This window comes from Spodoptera frugiperda, chromosome 2 (genome assembly GCF_023101765.2).
Source record: "Spodoptera frugiperda isolate SF20-4 chromosome 2, AGI-APGP_CSIRO_Sfru_2.0, whole genome shotgun sequence".
Lineage (NCBI taxonomy): Eukaryota > Metazoa > Arthropoda > Insecta > Lepidoptera > Noctuidae > Spodoptera > Spodoptera frugiperda.
The window spans coordinates 3570025-3588633 of record NC_064213.1 but is presented as its reverse complement, the minus strand read 5'-3'; the positions used below and the strand labels follow the sequence as shown (position 1 = coordinate 3588633).

The window sequence follows — 18609 nt, the reverse complement described above, 5'->3', positions numbered from 1 at the left end:
TAGATTTAAAGATTATTATGTTTAATTTATGGACAATCGTAGCTAGTACTCTGATTGTGATGGTAGTGAAGTTGAAGGATCAATTACTTTACATACGTACTTCGTGGAATATTGACTATCATAGATTAGCAATGTTGATTTGTTCGCCTAAGTACAAAGGGTTTAATAGCTACAGGGATATAATTCCAAAAAATCTAAACTGATGTCTGGATTTTTTCTTATGGTATAAGTCGGTAAACGAGCAGTCGGATCGCCTGATGGTAAGCAATCGCCACCGACACTCGAAACACCAGAGGTTTTACAACTGCATTGCCGGCCTTTTAGTGGTTAGGGATTTAAGGGTTGTTGGGGAATCGAGGATTGGCAAGATTGGGAAGCGGGATAAATGGGTCTCCGGTAACCTCACTCACACAACACAAGCGTTGTTTCTTGTCAAGTTTCTAGGAGGCCGTGGTATCACTCCGGTCAAGCCTGCCCATCCACGCCGAAGCGTGGCTCTCCCACACTAAAAAAATAAAAAACCTAAAAAAATAATTCAAAAAGGGTCCACATTAAACAAAACAAATTTTTGTTCTTAAATGCCATCAAATAAGAGTTATCAAACAATACTCGTAAGTACCTCATCCAAGCTTGGCAATGGTACTCCGCCACCCCAACCCCCCCTTGAGTAGGTACGTACGTCTCGAACCAACTTCCCATAATTAATTATACTCATTATCATTATTGTTTGGAAGGCAGTTTTGCTTCGATAATGAATTGTTCGCTTCCATCATTAATTAGTTTATTATAATAAGAACGTAAACTTTCTTCATAGATTAATCAAGTTTATCTGATGCCGTTGCGTTAGAAGTACGTTCGTATTATTATATTTTGCTTAAACTGAAGATTCGCCAATTTATTTATTTTGATGGATGGTCAAAGTTTTTCGGTGTTTGTCTCCTGTTTTTTGCTTTTCGTGTAATTTCGAGTAGTAAAATTAATGCTTGGTCTTATTTCAAAGGGTTTGTGAAATATGTCGGTTATTATTAAAGTAAATTTGTAGTTATTATTTTAGTGGAACATGCAAGAAAGAGTGATGACTGTTGATGAAGCGAAAGAGGTGTGTAAGATTCGTAGCAATTGGGTGTTCCATTGCCTCTGTTTACCCCCATGAGAAATAGGCGTGATGTTATGTACGGATACAGGACAAGTTGTTTCTTCCCTTTTTTGCTTACTACGTTGGAAACTATTATTATTGAAATGTAACATAGAAACTTCTTTCGTAAATCAAATATGGACAGCTTATACTCGCTTTGCGCCAAATTCACAAACGATATAGTTTAACTCTTGTTAAGCCTATGATTACCAAATGAAATAATTTTTCAAATCACTATTATAATTTATCAAAGACAAACACACACATACACACAAACACTAGACAGAGCAAATTCATTTAATAACAAAAAAAAACCTCATATAATTCAGTTATCTGCAACGAACTTCAAAAACTTTTAACTGGCCAACGAGTTTGAAATGGAAAAACGTAGTTCGATTTGTCTTTGCCGATTTGTCCAAATCCGTTTAGCTGCTTAGTCTATAGGTAGAATATGTATCGAAAATTCGATACATTGCTTTTTTGATTAGCTTTGCCTGTACATAAATGATTCATTTTGTTTTTATACATTTTTAATGGATGTGTGTGTGTGTGTGTGTGTATGTGTGTGGAGTTATTGGTTGTGTTTTGTGCTAGTGGAGTTAAATTTTAAATGGTTTTCGATGTTTGTTGTGAAGATATTTTGTAGAGCTGAAAAGATAGTTTTGCTTAGTAGTAATGATGAAAGTTATTGTGGCTGGGCAACCGGCTGCCACGCAATGTGTAGCGGGTTTGATTACCAGACTTTGAGTTGCGTCTCTTGTGTATGTGAACTTCTATGTTTGTAAACGCACCCACGACACAGGAGAAGTGACACCCTAGTGTGGGGCAAAGTTTTTTTTCTAATAGGGGACCCAATATCAGAACATAGGACAGTCGTACAAACGACCACATCTAAAACAAAACAGAACATTAACATTTCCAATAAACCTCCTCTTTCCATTTTATGCAAATCCATGGACGATTTTTATTAAGTTACAAGAAATTTTTAAAATAATAATTACGCATTGTAAACACTAAGATCGAATAAAAAAGTTTTTGTTCACAAGTTGTTTAAAAGATTTTTTTTACTCATTCTTTTAGACCGTCTCTCATAATTTATTCATGTCTCGTTACCCCATTCTACAAGTTTTTGGGTTCTTGGTTGCCATTTTTTTATTGTAACCGCGTTTTTCTTGCCATTGGTTTAATTTTCCAAATTAATATTGCTTTAAGACTGTTTTTAGATTTATTCGGCGTAGCAACACGCCTTTTTCCGATTATTGGTAGTGTGGGTGTTTCTTCTTATAAAGGATACTTACACTTTTTGGGTCAACTTTATCTCTTTTGTTAATAAAACAATAAAAATAAAAATGTTTATTTCTTCAACTTATGTAAATTACAACTATATGACACTTGGAATCACCTGTTAAGCAAAGTTTTGCTTGTGTTAGGTTGATTCGCTCTTCCGGTTTACATTAGCTATACATGAAGATGAGAAATAAGGATAACTAAAAGTAATGGATATAAAACAATGTGACTAATAACATTGAATTTTATGTCACGTAGGCGCTGCGTAGCATTACGTAGCAGATACGTAGCCACCGCGTAGACGCTGCGTACTACTGCGTAGTTGCTACGTAGCGTTGCTTAGCCGCTGTGTAGTTGTAAATTTTTATGAATTCACTCTTTTTTATATTATTTGTCAATCATAACTTTAATTGTAAATCTGTGCCATGTATTACAAATAGTACAAATTATCCCAAAACATCTACTTAAGCCCATAATCAATTAAACCGCATCAAACTACAAAAAATCAATTTCTACTGCTAGTACAAATAAATTATTTATCAAGCCAACTTGTTCTGGAACATAACTCTTACATTTGTTCCGGATTAGTTAATTTTTAGCTCGACCCAGACACTAGAATAAACGTCTGGTAGATCAACCCCGTGTTACTGAAGGCAATTGATATTATTTAACAGTTACTTGCTATTAGAAAAACTGTTTTGTTCATGTGGTTAGGCAAGAGAGTCTCAATCGTTGCTTCATGCTAAGAAATATTGGAGCTTTTTGAACCGACTTAAAAAATATGGATGTTTTCAGTTTTACCTGCGTATGTGTATTTATGTGCATTTATTCACGATTATCTTGCAACTGTCTGAACAGATTTTGATGCGGTTTTCAGAAAAATGTAAGAGGTTAACATTTGCTATCGATATGAAAGTATTCACTCATCTAAAAATCATAAACTCACAAAACTTCATGTGTAAGACAGAACAGTTATTCATAAAAACAGCTTCATAGTTAGTTACATTTGCGAGCACTCGACCAACAAGGCAGTCAGTTAAAATATTTAACCAAACATTACGAACTAACGCGTGGTTAAACGTCCTTGAATTAAGTATTACCAATTGTTTCATCATGGTTAGTTTTTTCTACATATTATAGGTTGTTCATTCAACTTTACTCACGTAACGTCATGCATTTGAATGCCCAAACGAAAAGGTTGAGGGCACATTTTTCAATGATAACACTCGGTTTTTTACTACTCATACCAGACCCTTACCCGTGCGCAATTGTAGACTACAAAGAATGACACTTTCTTCTAAAAACAATAAAATAAATATTAACTACGTTTTTAAGAACCGTCTTTTACTTCCTATTTAAGTCGCTTATATGTCTAATTTTCGAAAATAACATATTAAACAAAGTCAATCGCAGTTGCAACCACTTGACCAATGGGGCAGTCAAATAGGAATAGTTTAAGTAATCATTAAATGTCTCTAAGTGCGATAGATAGCCTGAACATGATATAAACTGAACAATATGGAAACATTTGAACGTTCCAGTCCAACCTATTTTCCTCATCAACTAAAGATTCACATATAGGGATTCACGTAGCAACATACCAATTACTGAGCCTGCCTAGGCCATATACAAAGTTGTACTTGTAAAGGGTTGATTTTAAACTTGCACGTGCATATAACCTGTTGAATTAAAGATTACGCATGCACAGCGAGGCTGATGACCCAGATTTGTTGTGGTAGGGCATAAAATACGTGCTTGTGTGGGTTCGATACTTGTATTGTGGATGTGGATGAAGAATTCATGTATGAAATTTTGTCAATGGATGTGTAGCGTGGTTTGGAAGATTAAATTAAAAGTGTGGTTGGTTTAGTGTAAGAATCGTAGTAATTGGTGTTTCATTGTCTCTGTCTGCCCCCATGGGAGATGAGATAGGCGTGAGGTTATGTTTGTATGTGGTTGGTTTTGAATCACTAAGTTGTGTAGAGCAATCCGTGTGTTTTCCAAAAGAATAAGCAGAAATGGTGAAATTATGGCTTTTTGCTATTTATTTAACTCTATTAGTAAAAGCAGTTTGTTAAATGAAAGCTTTTGTTGCCCTATTTTTTTTATTTGTTTAAGTACATATAAATAAGTTAAAGTTGCGTAACGTTTTAAAATATTTGTTCTAGTAATAATACTTCGTAAAAATCTGATGTAAAAATAGTATCATCAAACACGTCGATAGCTGATAGCAATTCCTTATAGCCAACGAAAGAGCATACGTAATCGAGTCAGTATCAATTATTAATTGAATCGGCAACTTTCGTCCGCTGCAAGTTGGTCGGATTTGAAGCTGTGACGTCATTCAGCTATTTGTGTAAGTGACGTGTTACCTGAGCCGATGTCTCGATTCTTTAAGACGATTTGTCCCGATTTATTTGCGACCAGTATCGATGTCAGTTCAAATTTGGATTGTGTTTTGTTGAAATTAAGTTTTGGTGGTTTGGGAATAGGGTGTTCTTTTAAATGTCGTTTTAGATTGTAAGTTACAATTTGGTATAGTAAAGTGATTTTGTACTTATGCAGGTGTTTTACTAATAAAAGTATTTTAAAGTAAAAAGCTAAACTAGTACTTAAAAATGTAAGACTGGGTTTTAAATAAACTAGTAGTCAGAGGTAATGATGGTGTACAATGTGTTTGATAACTGAACCCTGAGTTCTTTAGCACATAGTACCTATACGGTCCTTAATGTAATTATTTGTGCAGTATTATAGGTTATCATTAGATAGTTTTAGAAGTGGAAGGAGGGATCAGATCAGATTAGTTCAGTTTTACTAGTATATAGTTTTGTTAGCATGTTTTTCTATATTCTATTAGTAATCGTGAAAACCTGTAATTGGCGTTTTGGCACATATAATTTTTTTCTTAGTTATAAATTGTATAGCTATTGATTTTCTAAGTAAATAAATAACCTACAAAAATTTACTCTTTTGATTTTATAACTATCAAAACACGACCAAGTAGATAATAATAAAATAGAAAAACAAATCTCCTGACGTAGTACTTAAGATGTAGGCTATTGACTCTTTGATTTTATCAATATCGATATACGATCAAGTACAAAACAATAGAGAGTAAAAGTAAGTATAAAACAATAGAAAACTAATTTCGTGAAGTGGTACTTAGGCAAAGAACCTGATCTTAGAAAAAAATATTTTATCAAAAATCTTGAAACCTCTTTAAGAAAATTATCTTAAATGGCTACAAATATAAGGATACCATCAGGACTCTTTGAGAAATGATCTCCGTACATATAATAGCGTGGTTGAGGAGCCAACTATCAAGTTGATATGATTAGGAAGCGCAGACGATGTTCGCTGGCCGATGGTCGATGGTGATTCCGTTACCTCCATAATGTGTGTAGAATGCACTAACTAGTGTTAGGGTATGGACACACGAGTGAATTTAAATAAATTTAGTTATTGTGTGAATTTAATAAATTTAGGAGTTTTATCTATTGTAAAGTACACGGTATACCTACGTGAAATACTTTTGTGAGACAAAGTAAACACTAGTTTATTCATATAAAAAAAAAAACTTTTTATCTTTCCAGTTCTTTCTTTTCCAGTCATAGAGGGACTCTTCTTCTTTAGTAGAACTTTCCTTATTATTTCACGTTACTATTATGTACTTAAAACACCGGTGTACGGTGTTTTGAAAACAATTGTAAGACAAAGGTTTCTGATTCAATATTCTTCGATATTAACAGTAACTACTAACAGCAAAATCTTTGGATTATTTGAAGATAATTCAAAGTAAAAAGAGAATTAATTAAACTTTACCTATATTACAGGTTCTTCCACTCTTTCAAGAAATTCAGTTAGGTTACATGAGGACTCACCATGCGAATTACTTTTGCTTTTGTCATCCCAAATCAATTGAATAATGGAAAACCATGCATCCATAACATAACAATCCATTATGTACGTTAGCAATATTTCTAACTGCAAAACTCTAAACCAAAACTTCATATTCAACTCCGCCAGTGTAACCACATCCTTAGTTATCTAGTTGATATATTGGCAAACATCGCCTAATACAATTACTTAGAGCTTTTACAGTTAAAACCTCTTTGATATGAGAGGTCAAGCAGATTATTGATTAACTAACTAGCCATCGCCCGCGGCCGGACCCGTTACGACATACACACGTATGGAGTATTATGTCTTGACTTGACATATGCTTGGAATATATTGATATGACATTTTAGAAGCATCTGTGAATATTTTTTCTTTAGTTTTTTCAAGTTTTGTGTCCTATAGGTTATTGAAATAAGGATGTTTTTTGTTTGTACTTTATAATAGAAATTAAGACTTAATTTCTTGTCTCCTAGATGGGGCAGAGAGGGTGCACTGAAATTCTTCATCGCGATTAACAAGAGCAATACTATTCTAAAGATTTGATACAGACATGCGTTTTTATTATTTGATTGGTCACAATAAGTAAAATGACGACTTAGATTGTTGTTAAAAATACTAAAATATAGGAAATCGATAAAAGTTTCAATTCAATCGCGTTACTTCTATAACTTACTTATTCTGCTTGCTAATAATTTTTTGCGGATCTTTCAGGATAAACATACGTAGGTAACAGACTTTTGATTTACCATCGAAACTCTTCAGATTAGGTGTATCATAACTATATATATGCTCGTTTGCCATCTATTCCATTAATAAAAATCAAACTTTTTAAGGTTGCTTCGTATACGTATAACAGTAAAGTAATTTAATTCGACCACCTCGTTCCTAAATAGAATATCTTCGGAAACAAAAGAAGATCGTGTATTCGAAGATATAACTGATACGAAATTGGAACACACTAGAAAAGGTGATCTTAAAATAGATCTTAAAACACATTGAATGATTCAGGCTATATGACTCAAAATAGTATAGAAAACATTTCTGTGCTTCCAATAGTTTTTAGAGTTTTATAAGGTATTGCTTAAATACTATTGAGAGACAGACACGGCCATTGCACATTTCAAATTTTCATCCAAACTTAAACTAAGTCGATCGTATTAGAAATTAAGGTTCTTGTCTAAAACTTGTGCTTTCTGCAAGAAAACTAGTGCAACAATCATTGATTTGACATTTAATAATATTCAAGAACTATTTTATAAGCTAGATGAGAGGTAAATGTGTGAAAAAGAATTTACTTGAATCGAGATTGAAGAAAGCGCTTCAAAACGTCTTTACATACAAAGATTGCTGCATTAACTAACACTGTATGATCTGTCTTATTCCTTTTAAAGGTCTAATAATACTTTAAAGACTTATTTTTAAAAAAGGACTATCATAAAGTTGAGACATTCTTAAAGATAGCAGTGTGTCTTAGAAGTCTAAGTGTTTAAGTCTTTGACTGCCAATAGAAGACTGTTGAAGACTAATCCTCCACTAACGTCGGTCACCGGTGACTACCACGGCGTTCAATGTGTTAAATATTTCCAAGATAAAAATCTGCAAAGGCTTGGCATGTCCTTTAATATCATCTGTAATGATTAGTTCTTAAGAAATCATAGACTTATTAGCTGTTCAGATAATGAGAAGAACATCTTCAATTATGAAGATGCAATCGACATTTATACAGCGTGATTTTATGAATTTGTGTGGATTTCAAATTGTGTTTCGTTGTTGCCAGAAATCGTTAAAAAATGTTACTGTCGCGTGACAATTAAAATTTGAATGATGATTTTTAGAACATAAAAAATAGTGCAAATTTTATTGTCTTCTAATAGAAATATTCAGAGACTATCCAATTAAAAAAGATCTATATTACGTTGCATGATCATGCAAATTCAGGTCATTAGAAGATCAAAGATTTCTCTCTTTTATTATTAGAGATGTTCAAAAAATAATAGAAAGTACATATCGTACGAATGATGCATCAGTATTAATCCATATTGTTTAACTTTGGGAGTGCATTGCACCTGTTATTTTTTGTAATCAAATTAATCATCCTTTTCTTGAGATCAAGAAATAAATTCTTTGATACGATCAAATCATTTTATGGCGTATTTATTGATTTGTAACTCATTTGAAGTACTTAAAATAGAAATCCGTGAAATTTTTAATTGCGTTTAATAGTTTTTGTAACTTTTTTTACCCTAAAGAGTACGTAATATTTATCCAGATACGTTTTAGGAATCTATTCGAAATACGGTAAAGCCATTATATCACCGGTCTGGCTATATCCCATTCAAATCCAGTTGTTTTCGAGTTCAAATGGGCCACTAAGGTGATGCGTCCGATTCGCCGGCACTGCTCGATAATGCATTGTCCAGTTACGCGAACACCCCCGAAAATACAGCATGCGAAAAAAGCCATCCTCGCCACCTCCCGCCAGCATTAATGTCCCCCCACCTCGCACTAAGCTTCTTTTTTTAATACATAACTTTTTTTCAAGATGCATTTTTACATGTTTCGGCCTAAAACTTTACACACCCAGCAGAGAGAGCCGATGGAAACGGTAACGCCTATCGAGGCTCGGATTTCTCGCTCGCGCGCACGGCCCGAGCCCGCCGGACGATAGTGGCGCGAGCGAAACGGACACATCCGTGCCCACTGCTGCGTCTTAAACTAAGATTAAGGCTCTATTCCGCTTTTCCGAACGCAGATTCTTAGTTCAAACGCATGTAACGTCAACATTTCAACACGTAAATTTGATTCTTGTTGCACTACTCCGAACTACATTAAGTAAAACAAATAATTTTTATTTAATGAAACTCAGCCACTGAAATAAGGCGAAAGCTATACGTCTCACTCTAGCGTCCAGTGCGAAGGCATTCGCGCCACGACAATTGAGTTGAGTTGAATTGAATTGAGTCGGTTAAACCGTAAAAATGGTCGGGCGGGTATAGCCGCGCGAGAGAGAGACGAACGAAAGGCGTGTTGGCCGAGACCGCTGCCTTCTTCTCCTCGACTTACGCCGAGTCGCGACTAGTGAACGTCAGCGTACTGACGTGGACGGCCGTATCTGCGTTTGTTCGTGTCACGTTTGACAGTTGAAAAAAAAAACGTTTCGCGCGTCTTCTGTCATTTTGATTTGAAACTTTCGAGTGCGTTTGGATATCGGACTGAGTGTTGTTGTACGAGTAATTAGGGATTTATTTGAAGGGAACTGTTACCGTGTTTGCAGTGTAATAATTAACTATTGGCTTGAACTAGCCGCTGAGACGCTATAAAGTGATGAATCAGCGAGCGCCGGCTAATTAACAACGTCACTGCTACGAAAACAAATCTAAAGCTCCAACTACTACTATTTAACTTCTCGGATATTGTAAGTGTTCACTTTGTTACTGTTACAATTATTTTATTCTTGATTATTTTTAGTTTTAGAAACTTTAAGTTTTTTCTAAGTTCTTGTGTACTTTTGTTTTTCTTTCTTAAGTTTGTACCAGTTACTTTAGTAAACTTATCATAGGAAATATTTATTTGAATTCGCTCGAAACTGTAATTATTTTATTTTCGAACGTAAATATATTTTTCTTAGCGTACAAGTAGTTGAGTAGTGTTTACATCGTTCGTTAAGTTTGAGAACGTGTGTTCAAGAGCGAGATGAAAGTACGAATATAAAGTTGATAAAAAAGTTTATCGCGTACGTATCGTGAAAATGATGGTACGCTTGTATTTTTGACGTGGTAAAGAGGAAAAGTTACGCGGGGCGGGGCGAACGAAGCCAACAAACTGCTGATTGGTTCAAATACATGTGTCGCGTTTTTCTGTAGGTATTTTTTTTACCTTTTTTCTTTTCTTTGGCCAACTTTTTTTGTAGGCTGTATTGATTTTCCGTTTAAAGTGCATCATCGTGCGTATCTATCTGTACTTTTGTTGTTTTTTTTTTTTATATTCATGTTCGACAAAAAAGTTTTTTTATGTAAAACATGTTTTTTTAATGTTATGGAAATTTGTTCTAGTCAACACCTAATTTGAAATGTAATTTGATTGAGATGATAGAACAGGTGCATTATCATTAGAGCATAAATTTATGGCTACGTCATTAATTTTTCTCATTATTATGATATTAAGTGGGTCGTTATTCATTAAATCACTTTGTTATCGCCCAATTATTAATTCATAAAATTACTATTTAATTCAAATTGTAACACGTAACTGGAATATTTTAAGCATGCATCTTGATAACCATCGTTTATCACATTACAAGCGCGTTAGATTAAATTTTATTCAAATTAAAAAATAATTATGTCTACTAGTATACTTATATCTATTAACTATCTGATAACGTTTATAATGTTAATCTTACTACACGGTAACAAAAATGAAAATTGATTTTAATTAAAGAAAAATAAAAATTGTCTCCAAAATTGTTTAGTACTAATATTCTTTATTAAATTATCCATCAAAAATATTCTTGAATTCTTACTTACCCTATCTTTAAATTAATAACAAAACATATTAAGACAGTTATTACATTTCAACATCATTACTAATTTCTAATAAATCTAATTAAAAAGAAAAATCTTATAAAAAATCTAAATAAAATTATGCTTACCAGATCAAAATTAAACCAAATAAAGTTTAAGATACACAAAGAAAATAAAATTCATAAAAGAAATATGATTAAATATAAAAAATAAAACCCTACTCTAAAAAACAACGACTAAACTCAGTAATTATTTAAAAACAAATTTTCAGTAAACTTCATTTAAAAAAACCGACTTCAATCTCTCGATTTATTAATCGCTCTATCTACTCTAATCTTCTAAAATCTGCTCTTAAGTGTAACAAACACTTTTCTGAAAACCGCATCAAAATCGGTTCGGCCAATCGTGAGATTATCGAGCACAAACATACATACACACAGGTCAAACAGAGAACCTCCATCTTTTTTGCAGTCCGTTAATTAATCAAAATCATAATTATAACCACTGAAGTTTACAATAAGTTACAAAAAATATATAAAATACACATTATTATATCTATGATAGACTAAGGAAAATAAATGTATGAGAATAAAAATATGATCAAGTATAAAAAGATTAATTGATAGATATCTTAATAATATGAGTAACGATGGAGTTTCTTGTTCACTCTTGGCCATATGAACCAAGAAGTGAGAAAGGTTACCTATCTTCACTGACAGACAGACTGACGGACAATCCTATCTGAAATAAATGCTATAATTTTAAATTTGTCTTTTTCAGTTGAGAACAACAAACCGTGCGCACGCGCATGTAATCAATTTATATCGTTTTCTACTTCTATTAATATCAAAATTAAAGATTTTTTTAATATAGAATGAAAAATCTATATTCCTCAGCTTTTTGTTTAATCTGTACATATTCATGAAAACAATAAAATTGAAACATAACCTTCTTCTTCAATATTTTTTTAATTATATTAAACCCCAAATGAATGAATTGAATTTATATGGAAATCTGTTTATTGCAGTTCTCATTTATAATAAAGATTAGAACTGTACCTAATACATTTTAATTGAAGGCTAAGTAGACCCCCTTAATCAACAAATTGGATACAATATAATTTTTAAACTCTATTGTTTCACAAGCAACTAAAACTTTAAATAAAAAGCAAATTTAAATAATCTCATTTACCTTCCATGATTCAGTCATTAGACTCGATACTAAGCGGTCGTGATTTTTGTGCTGAGTAAAATGAAACATTTTAATTAATTATTATACTTTTCTATCAATAATTCTGCGGAGTTGTAATATTGAGTAAAGTGTGTCGCGTTGTCTTAAGTGAGTCATCATTGTTTGGTACAAGATGAACTAAAACTATTAGACTATTCTGTGTTAATATGTCAAACCCGGGTTTAAGCCCTTTCGGGCGTAGCCAATTGCTAAGACGTAGTCCACCCCCAACGCCCTCACCTGCAGAACAACATCAACTAAGAGACCCAGAGCCGCCAGCGTCCTCAGAGCATGAAGTTGAATTGATTTCTACGCCAGAAATACAGAAATGGATGGGTGCCATAGAAACAATATTATCGGAAGTTTGCACTATCGTGTCGGAGGGAAAAATGAATAATGACCAGAAGTTACGCGTCACTAACCTTTGCCGTAAGGTCTCGCATGGGACATCGCAACTGGCGGTACAGTACCAGTCCCTAAAGCAAAAAACCCTTCAAGCACATGTAACCATCCAGCATCTTCAGGGTCGGCAGGACATTGCAGATTCAATTAAAGAAATAAAAAAGGCAGTTGAAACGGATCGGAATACTGGTAGTATTTCCTATGCCAATGTGGTGAAAAAAGGAGAAAATCTAGTACGCCCAGCTAATTTCCAATCTATAGCCATATACCCTGCAGATAAGACGCAGTCCAGTGACGACACAAAGACTCTAGTACAAAAAATAATCTCGCCTGAAGAATTAAAATTGCGAGTCCGTGGCATGAAAAAAATTAGGAATGGAGGCGTAATCATAAGTGCGGATAGCAAGGGAGATATTGAGAAACTAAAAGCTTCCGAAAAACTCGTTTCTTCAGGCCTCAAAGTCGAAGAGCCTTCCAAACGCCGTCCTAGAATAGCAGTCATTGGTGTCCCAGTTGCTCTTACGGAAAAAGAAGTATTGGACTGTATATTCGAACAAAACCTATCCGAAAAGCTGGCCAATACCTCGCGTGAGTCCTTTTTGGAAGAGATAAAAGTCAGCCACAAATCAGGGAAGAAAGATCGGCCTACCTGTAATTATATCCTAGAGGTACCTGCAAGCATTAGAAAAATGCTGATAATTCAAGGCCGCATTTTTATAAATTGGACGTCATGCCCCGTAAGGGATTTTACAATTGTAACTAGATGCTACAACTGCCAACAGTTTGGACATGCAGCCAAGTATTGCCGCGAAACCAGACCCACATGCAACCTCTGCGGTGAGATGGGTCATGCTTTTAAAGAGTGTCCCAACAAATCGTCTCCACCCAATTGTGCTACCTGCAAACGCTTTCAGCGCAAGTGTGATCATCCCACTGGTCATATGAACTGCCCGGCACGCAAGTATGCTGAAGACAATTACATTAATTCAATTGATTATGAAGGCGCCTAAGAGCGCCAATTATATATTTATTAAGTAGCACATATACAGTAGGGTTTCTATAATTTCTAACTTTATGTCAGAGCAATTAATCAGTGACATTGACAATTTTTCCGTATCTGAAGTCATAGTTTGTAACGTTGAGGAGTGCAAGAACTTTATTACGGCCGATAACAAAACGATTACCTTACTAACCCAAAATATTCGCAGTATAAATCGCAATTTTACCGGTTTTCAATTGCTATTACAGAATCTCGACTTATGCTGTGATATTATTGTGCTAACAGAATGCTGGTTATCTAAACAAGCAGACAATTTGCCATCGCTTGACGGTTATACGCTATATAAAACTAACTTAAATACTAACCAAAACGATGGCCTAGTTGCTTACATTAAACATACATTAGAAGTAACAGTAGAAGAACCTTTATTTCCAGGCTGTAATTGCCTATTAATTAAAATTAACCCCGACATTGTAGTTATGGCTATTTATAGGCCTCCATCTCAAAACATGGACCTATTTCTAGACTCGCTTAGTACTACATTAAGTAAAATATCTTGTCATAAAAATATTATACTCTTAGGTGACATTAATATTAATATAGCCTCTGGGAAAACCGAAACCCAAGCACATAACTACCTAAACATCTGCACATTTCATGGACTTTTGCCAGCACATAATCATCCGACTCACCAGAGTGGTTCATGCTTAGATCATATCATTATTAAGACAAAATCACCATCTAAAACATTTATTACTAATTCTTCGCTCACGGATCATCAGGCTATATTATTAACTCTACAAATATCTCCATCTAGAAAAAACTGTTTGCGTAGCTTTGAAAAACTAAATATGAAGAGTCTTGAAAACGACATGCGTGACATCAATTTTGACGCTGTTTTTAATTCCAATGATCCTAATGCCTCGTTGCAATATTTTATTGAGGCGTTACAAACACGCATCAGCAAAAACACACTAAGCAAATTATTACCTAGAAAGTATAGTAACATCAAACCATGGATAACGCCAGGTCTTGTCCGCTGTATACGCCATAGAGACAAACTTCATCAAAAGTTGAAGCAAACTCCAGACAATCTAATACTTTCAGTTACCTATAAACGGTACAGAAACTTTTGCAATACTCTATTGAAAAAACAAAAAATACAATACGACCGAGCACAGCTTCAGAAAGCGGGAAAGAATAATAAGCTAATATGGAAATTTATAAAAAGCAATACCTTCAGACAAACAAAACCAGACACTCAGCTTGATCTTTTGTCAACCTGTTTGAACCCATCTGAAGCAACGAATAAAGTAAACAACTACTTTGTTAACGTTGGCAAAAATTTAGCTGAGAAATCCTTTTCCAGAAATGCAATCACTCAAAGTATGCCTGTGGCACATAACTCTCTGGGCTCTTTCGTATTATTAGAAACAGACGTTCAGGAAGTTTTATGTATAATAGATGGACTAAAAGACGTTTGTGCTGTTGGTTGGGATAACATCCCTAATAATGTACTAAAAAATTCAAACACCTTATTGCACCGCCTCTAACACACATCTTTAACTTATGCCTAAGTAAAGGAATATTTCCGAATCTGCTTAAAAAAGCTGTCGTAAGCCCTGTTTTTAAAGCTGGGGACAAAACCGATGTCACTAATTATCGACCCATTGCAGTATTAACAGGCCTTTCAAAGATTTTGGAAAAAATTATAAACACTAGATTAATTAAGTATCTTGAAAAGAACAACTTACTATCAGATAAACAATTCGGATTTAGGCCTAAAAGATCAACAAACCAAGCAGTTCATAAATTAACAAATCTCATCTGTTCTAATCTAGATAATGGCATGGTCACTATTGGGATCTTCTTAGACCTTGCGAAGGCATTTGACACCATTTCTTGTTCCCTATTATTGCACAAACTGGAAAAAATGGGTATAAGAGGAGCACAATTAAAATTATTTGCTGACTATCTCAGTGATCGTCACCAGTGTGTGAAAATTGGTCAAAACAAAAGTTCTGACCTAAAAAACAGTGGGTTCGGGATTCCTCAAGGTAGTATTTTGGGCCCTACCCTTTTCTTAATTTATATAAATGAATTAAGCAGCTTGTCACTTGAAAATGGTGTCATTATGTCATATGCTGATGACACAGCTCTTGTGTTCTCAGGCAAATCAAAAGATGAGGTCTATGAACTTGCCCAAAATGGTTTCAGTATAGTGTCTAATTGGCTTCACAATAACCTGCTGACATTGAATCCAAATAAAACCAAGTACATGTTATTTACTATAAGAAATACTAACAATTCTACCACTAACCTAAACATTTATGCACACAATTGTCATATGAGTACCTCCGCTGACACAGCATGCGCTTGCCCTACTTTACAAACAACTGACCATATAAAATATCTAGGTGTCACGATTGACGCCCAGCTTAACTTCCGTAAACATATTGACTTATTATGCACTCGAGTTCGTAAATTAATATATGTTTTTAAAAATTTGCGTAACATAGCAGACTTCACTTTAATTCGGCAGGTGTATATGGCCCTATGTCAGTCTATTCTTACCTATTGTATTAGCTCCTGGGGTGGGGCTCCTAAAACTATTCTCTTGCCCCTGGAACGTGCCCAAAGAGCAATCCTGAAGGTCGCTAGCTTTCGTCCATTCAGATTCCCCACCCACCAGCTTTACAGGGAATGCAAAGTACTCACAGTACGCCAGCTATTTATTTTGAATATAGTACTACTCCAGCATGCTGAACTTGGTTTTAGCCCTGTACCTTCTGGCAATAGGAGAAAGGATTTAGTTTGCACTAACACTCGGACGAAACATGTATTTACTAACAGATTCTATTTATTTCTAGGACCATATTTATATAACAAAATTAACAGATTGCTAAAGATTTATAGTGTAAGTTTAAATAAGTGTAATTTAGTACTAACAGAATATTTACAGTCCCTCAATTACGCAGATACGGAAAAATTGCTAGAAGTGTTAAACTAAATTGCTTATTTTAGTAAATTATATAATAACTAGTATAGTGTATTTTAATAAATAAGGACACTTTGCCCTTGCTTAGTCTTCAATAATTATGTAATGTGATAATGATATTAAAATGATATCCGATAAATATTCTAAGCCTTGATAGCCTGAAACACAGGTTTAAAAGAACCTAGTTCGGGTAGTCCCTATATTTTAAAATTAGAACTGTTTTTTTATTTTATTATTGCCTATATGTATTAGCCTAGATTAACTTAGTTTTTCCGATTGTTATTCTTAAGACCATTTTTTGTTTTTACCTCAACATCTGTGTCATTTTAATTATACATGTGATCTATGTTTTTAATAAATTTTATTTTATTTTTTTTTTTTTTTATGAAAAAAACGTTAGCAAAAAATTGCTTTGCGTAAAAACACAAATCATATTCTTATTGGCATAGAGTATTTGTTCTAATCATGACATATTTTCCTGAAACATACTAAACATTTGAGTAATAAAAATTAGTTCAGTTGTTAATATTTAGTCACCATTCATTGACATATATATGAGTAGCCTTACATTCATAATATAATATTGTCCACTATGTAACAGTCTAATCTATTGCTAAGTTGTATTTAGAAGTGATCGCATCATTTTATTCCTTTGAATTCTTAGTCCATTGTACCTAATTAGAGTAACTCACGTGACTCATTTGTATCCCAACTTTACAGCTATGAATCAGTCATTTTAATTGTACATACAGTCATTAAAATTCTGTGGCTTTGATTAATATTTAGATTGTCCAATTGTGTCAGCGACAAGAAATAACAACTTATACACATATACAGAAGGCTACATTAATATATTTTTTTGTTTCAAACATTAAAACATTGGAAATGGAAACATCTCGCCGTTTTACGACAAACAGAACACCGTCTGTGACAACTTTTATAACCGTTCAAACAATTACATCTGATCGCGGCGTCCCTCGGCGCTCGGCTAGGCCGGCACGTCGAGAGCGAGAGAGACAACCATAAACTACTCCGCTACGCCCATCAATGTCTAATTGCTTTTATTATTTTAAGGCATCGTAATCATTATGGCCGCAATAAAAATTGTAATTACTTCTCATTAGTTCAATTAAGAATTTTCTAGACACGGTTTAGTTGATATGTTGATTGCAAAATGGTTTAGTCTAGTGATGCATTGTGTTGAGAAAGCGGCTTTTTATTACTATTACGTTATTATTAATTCCCTTGTCTGTGGGTGAAATCTGATGTCGATAATCAATAAATTTTATGAGTGTTAGACACGGCTCGTATCAATCAATATTAATGATCATTCCGAAATTTGGAACTAATCGACGTATTTTAATTTTTTAATATCCATAAGTTCTAATCTTTCCGAATACGTACTTTAACGGCCACAATTCGAATTTTAAAACGGTTTTGTTTAAACCGACAAAACTGTTTCGAACAAATTCAAAATTACGTGCGTTTAATTTTATCAAATGATACGTCAATAAAAAGTATCGTAACTACAGACATAATAGATACGATAAAACATGTTAAACGCTATCCACAAAGAGAACGCGCTAAGAAATAAAACGGCGACGTGGATGCTCCGCGCGAAGTTGAGCTCCAAACAAAAAGGCCCGCGTAACGCATGCTCGTGAGGAAAAACTTCGCCAAAAAGTTTTCATGCACGTGGCTAACACGTGGTCTTGGGTGAAAAATCGCGCAGCCCCGCGCGTTCCTTGCACCTCCCCCTCCCACGGTGCCGCGGAGCACTCCCGTCTGAGGAGTCCTTTCTAAACGAATCTACGCGGGAAGATGCGAGCTGACGGGATAATACCGAACTTTATTACATCGACTTGACTTTACCGTTATTTTCTTTAGTATCTTTTAACATGATATTTGTATAGAGTTTCTTATTGTACAGTTGCGGCGGCAGTCCCCAGGACGGCGGCAAGCTGTTTTACCCCTACTTGAAGACGTCTTCCCTACAAAGGGACTTCCTATTTGCCAGTGGCTCCGGTACGTAGCTTGTAGTTAGGCGCAGTTTATTTGTAGATCACGATAGACTTCATCAACGCTAAGTGGACTTTGTTGAAGCCATTAAGAATGAAACTTTTGTTGGAGTAGCATA

General features: G+C 34.4%; 2 protein-coding genes across 11 annotated transcripts in view; both read left to right on the top strand.

The window, feature by feature from the left end:
- Positions 1–9328: 9328 nt before the first annotated feature.
- Positions 9329–18609, top strand: part of LOC118268866 (POU domain, class 6, transcription factor 2) — a 149536-nt gene continuing 140255 nt past the window's right edge. For 2 of the 10 annotated variants that reach the window (XM_035583635.2, XM_035583632.2), the window contains exons 1-2: positions 9329–9737; positions 18403–18497. The gene's annotated coding sequence lies outside the window, so the exon portion shown is untranslated. The remainder of the gene's footprint in view (positions 9738–18402; positions 18498–18609) is intronic. The other 8 variants (XM_035583640.2, XM_035583637.2, XM_035583639.2 and 5 more) reach the window with 6 other exon arrangements.
- LOC126912145 (uncharacterized) lies at positions 12062–13527 on the top strand. Its single transcript, XM_050702800.1, has one exon. The coding sequence runs from the start codon at positions 12240–12242 to the stop codon at positions 13482–13484; it is 1245 nt and encodes a 414-aa protein (XP_050558757.1). The 5' UTR covers positions 12062–12239; the 3' UTR covers positions 13485–13527.

Excerpts from the sequence above, each read along its gene's own strand:
- LOC126912145 (XM_050702800.1), top strand. The coding sequence starts at position 12,240 with ATGTCAAACCCGGGTTTAAGCCCTTTCGGGCGTAGCCAATTGCTAAGA.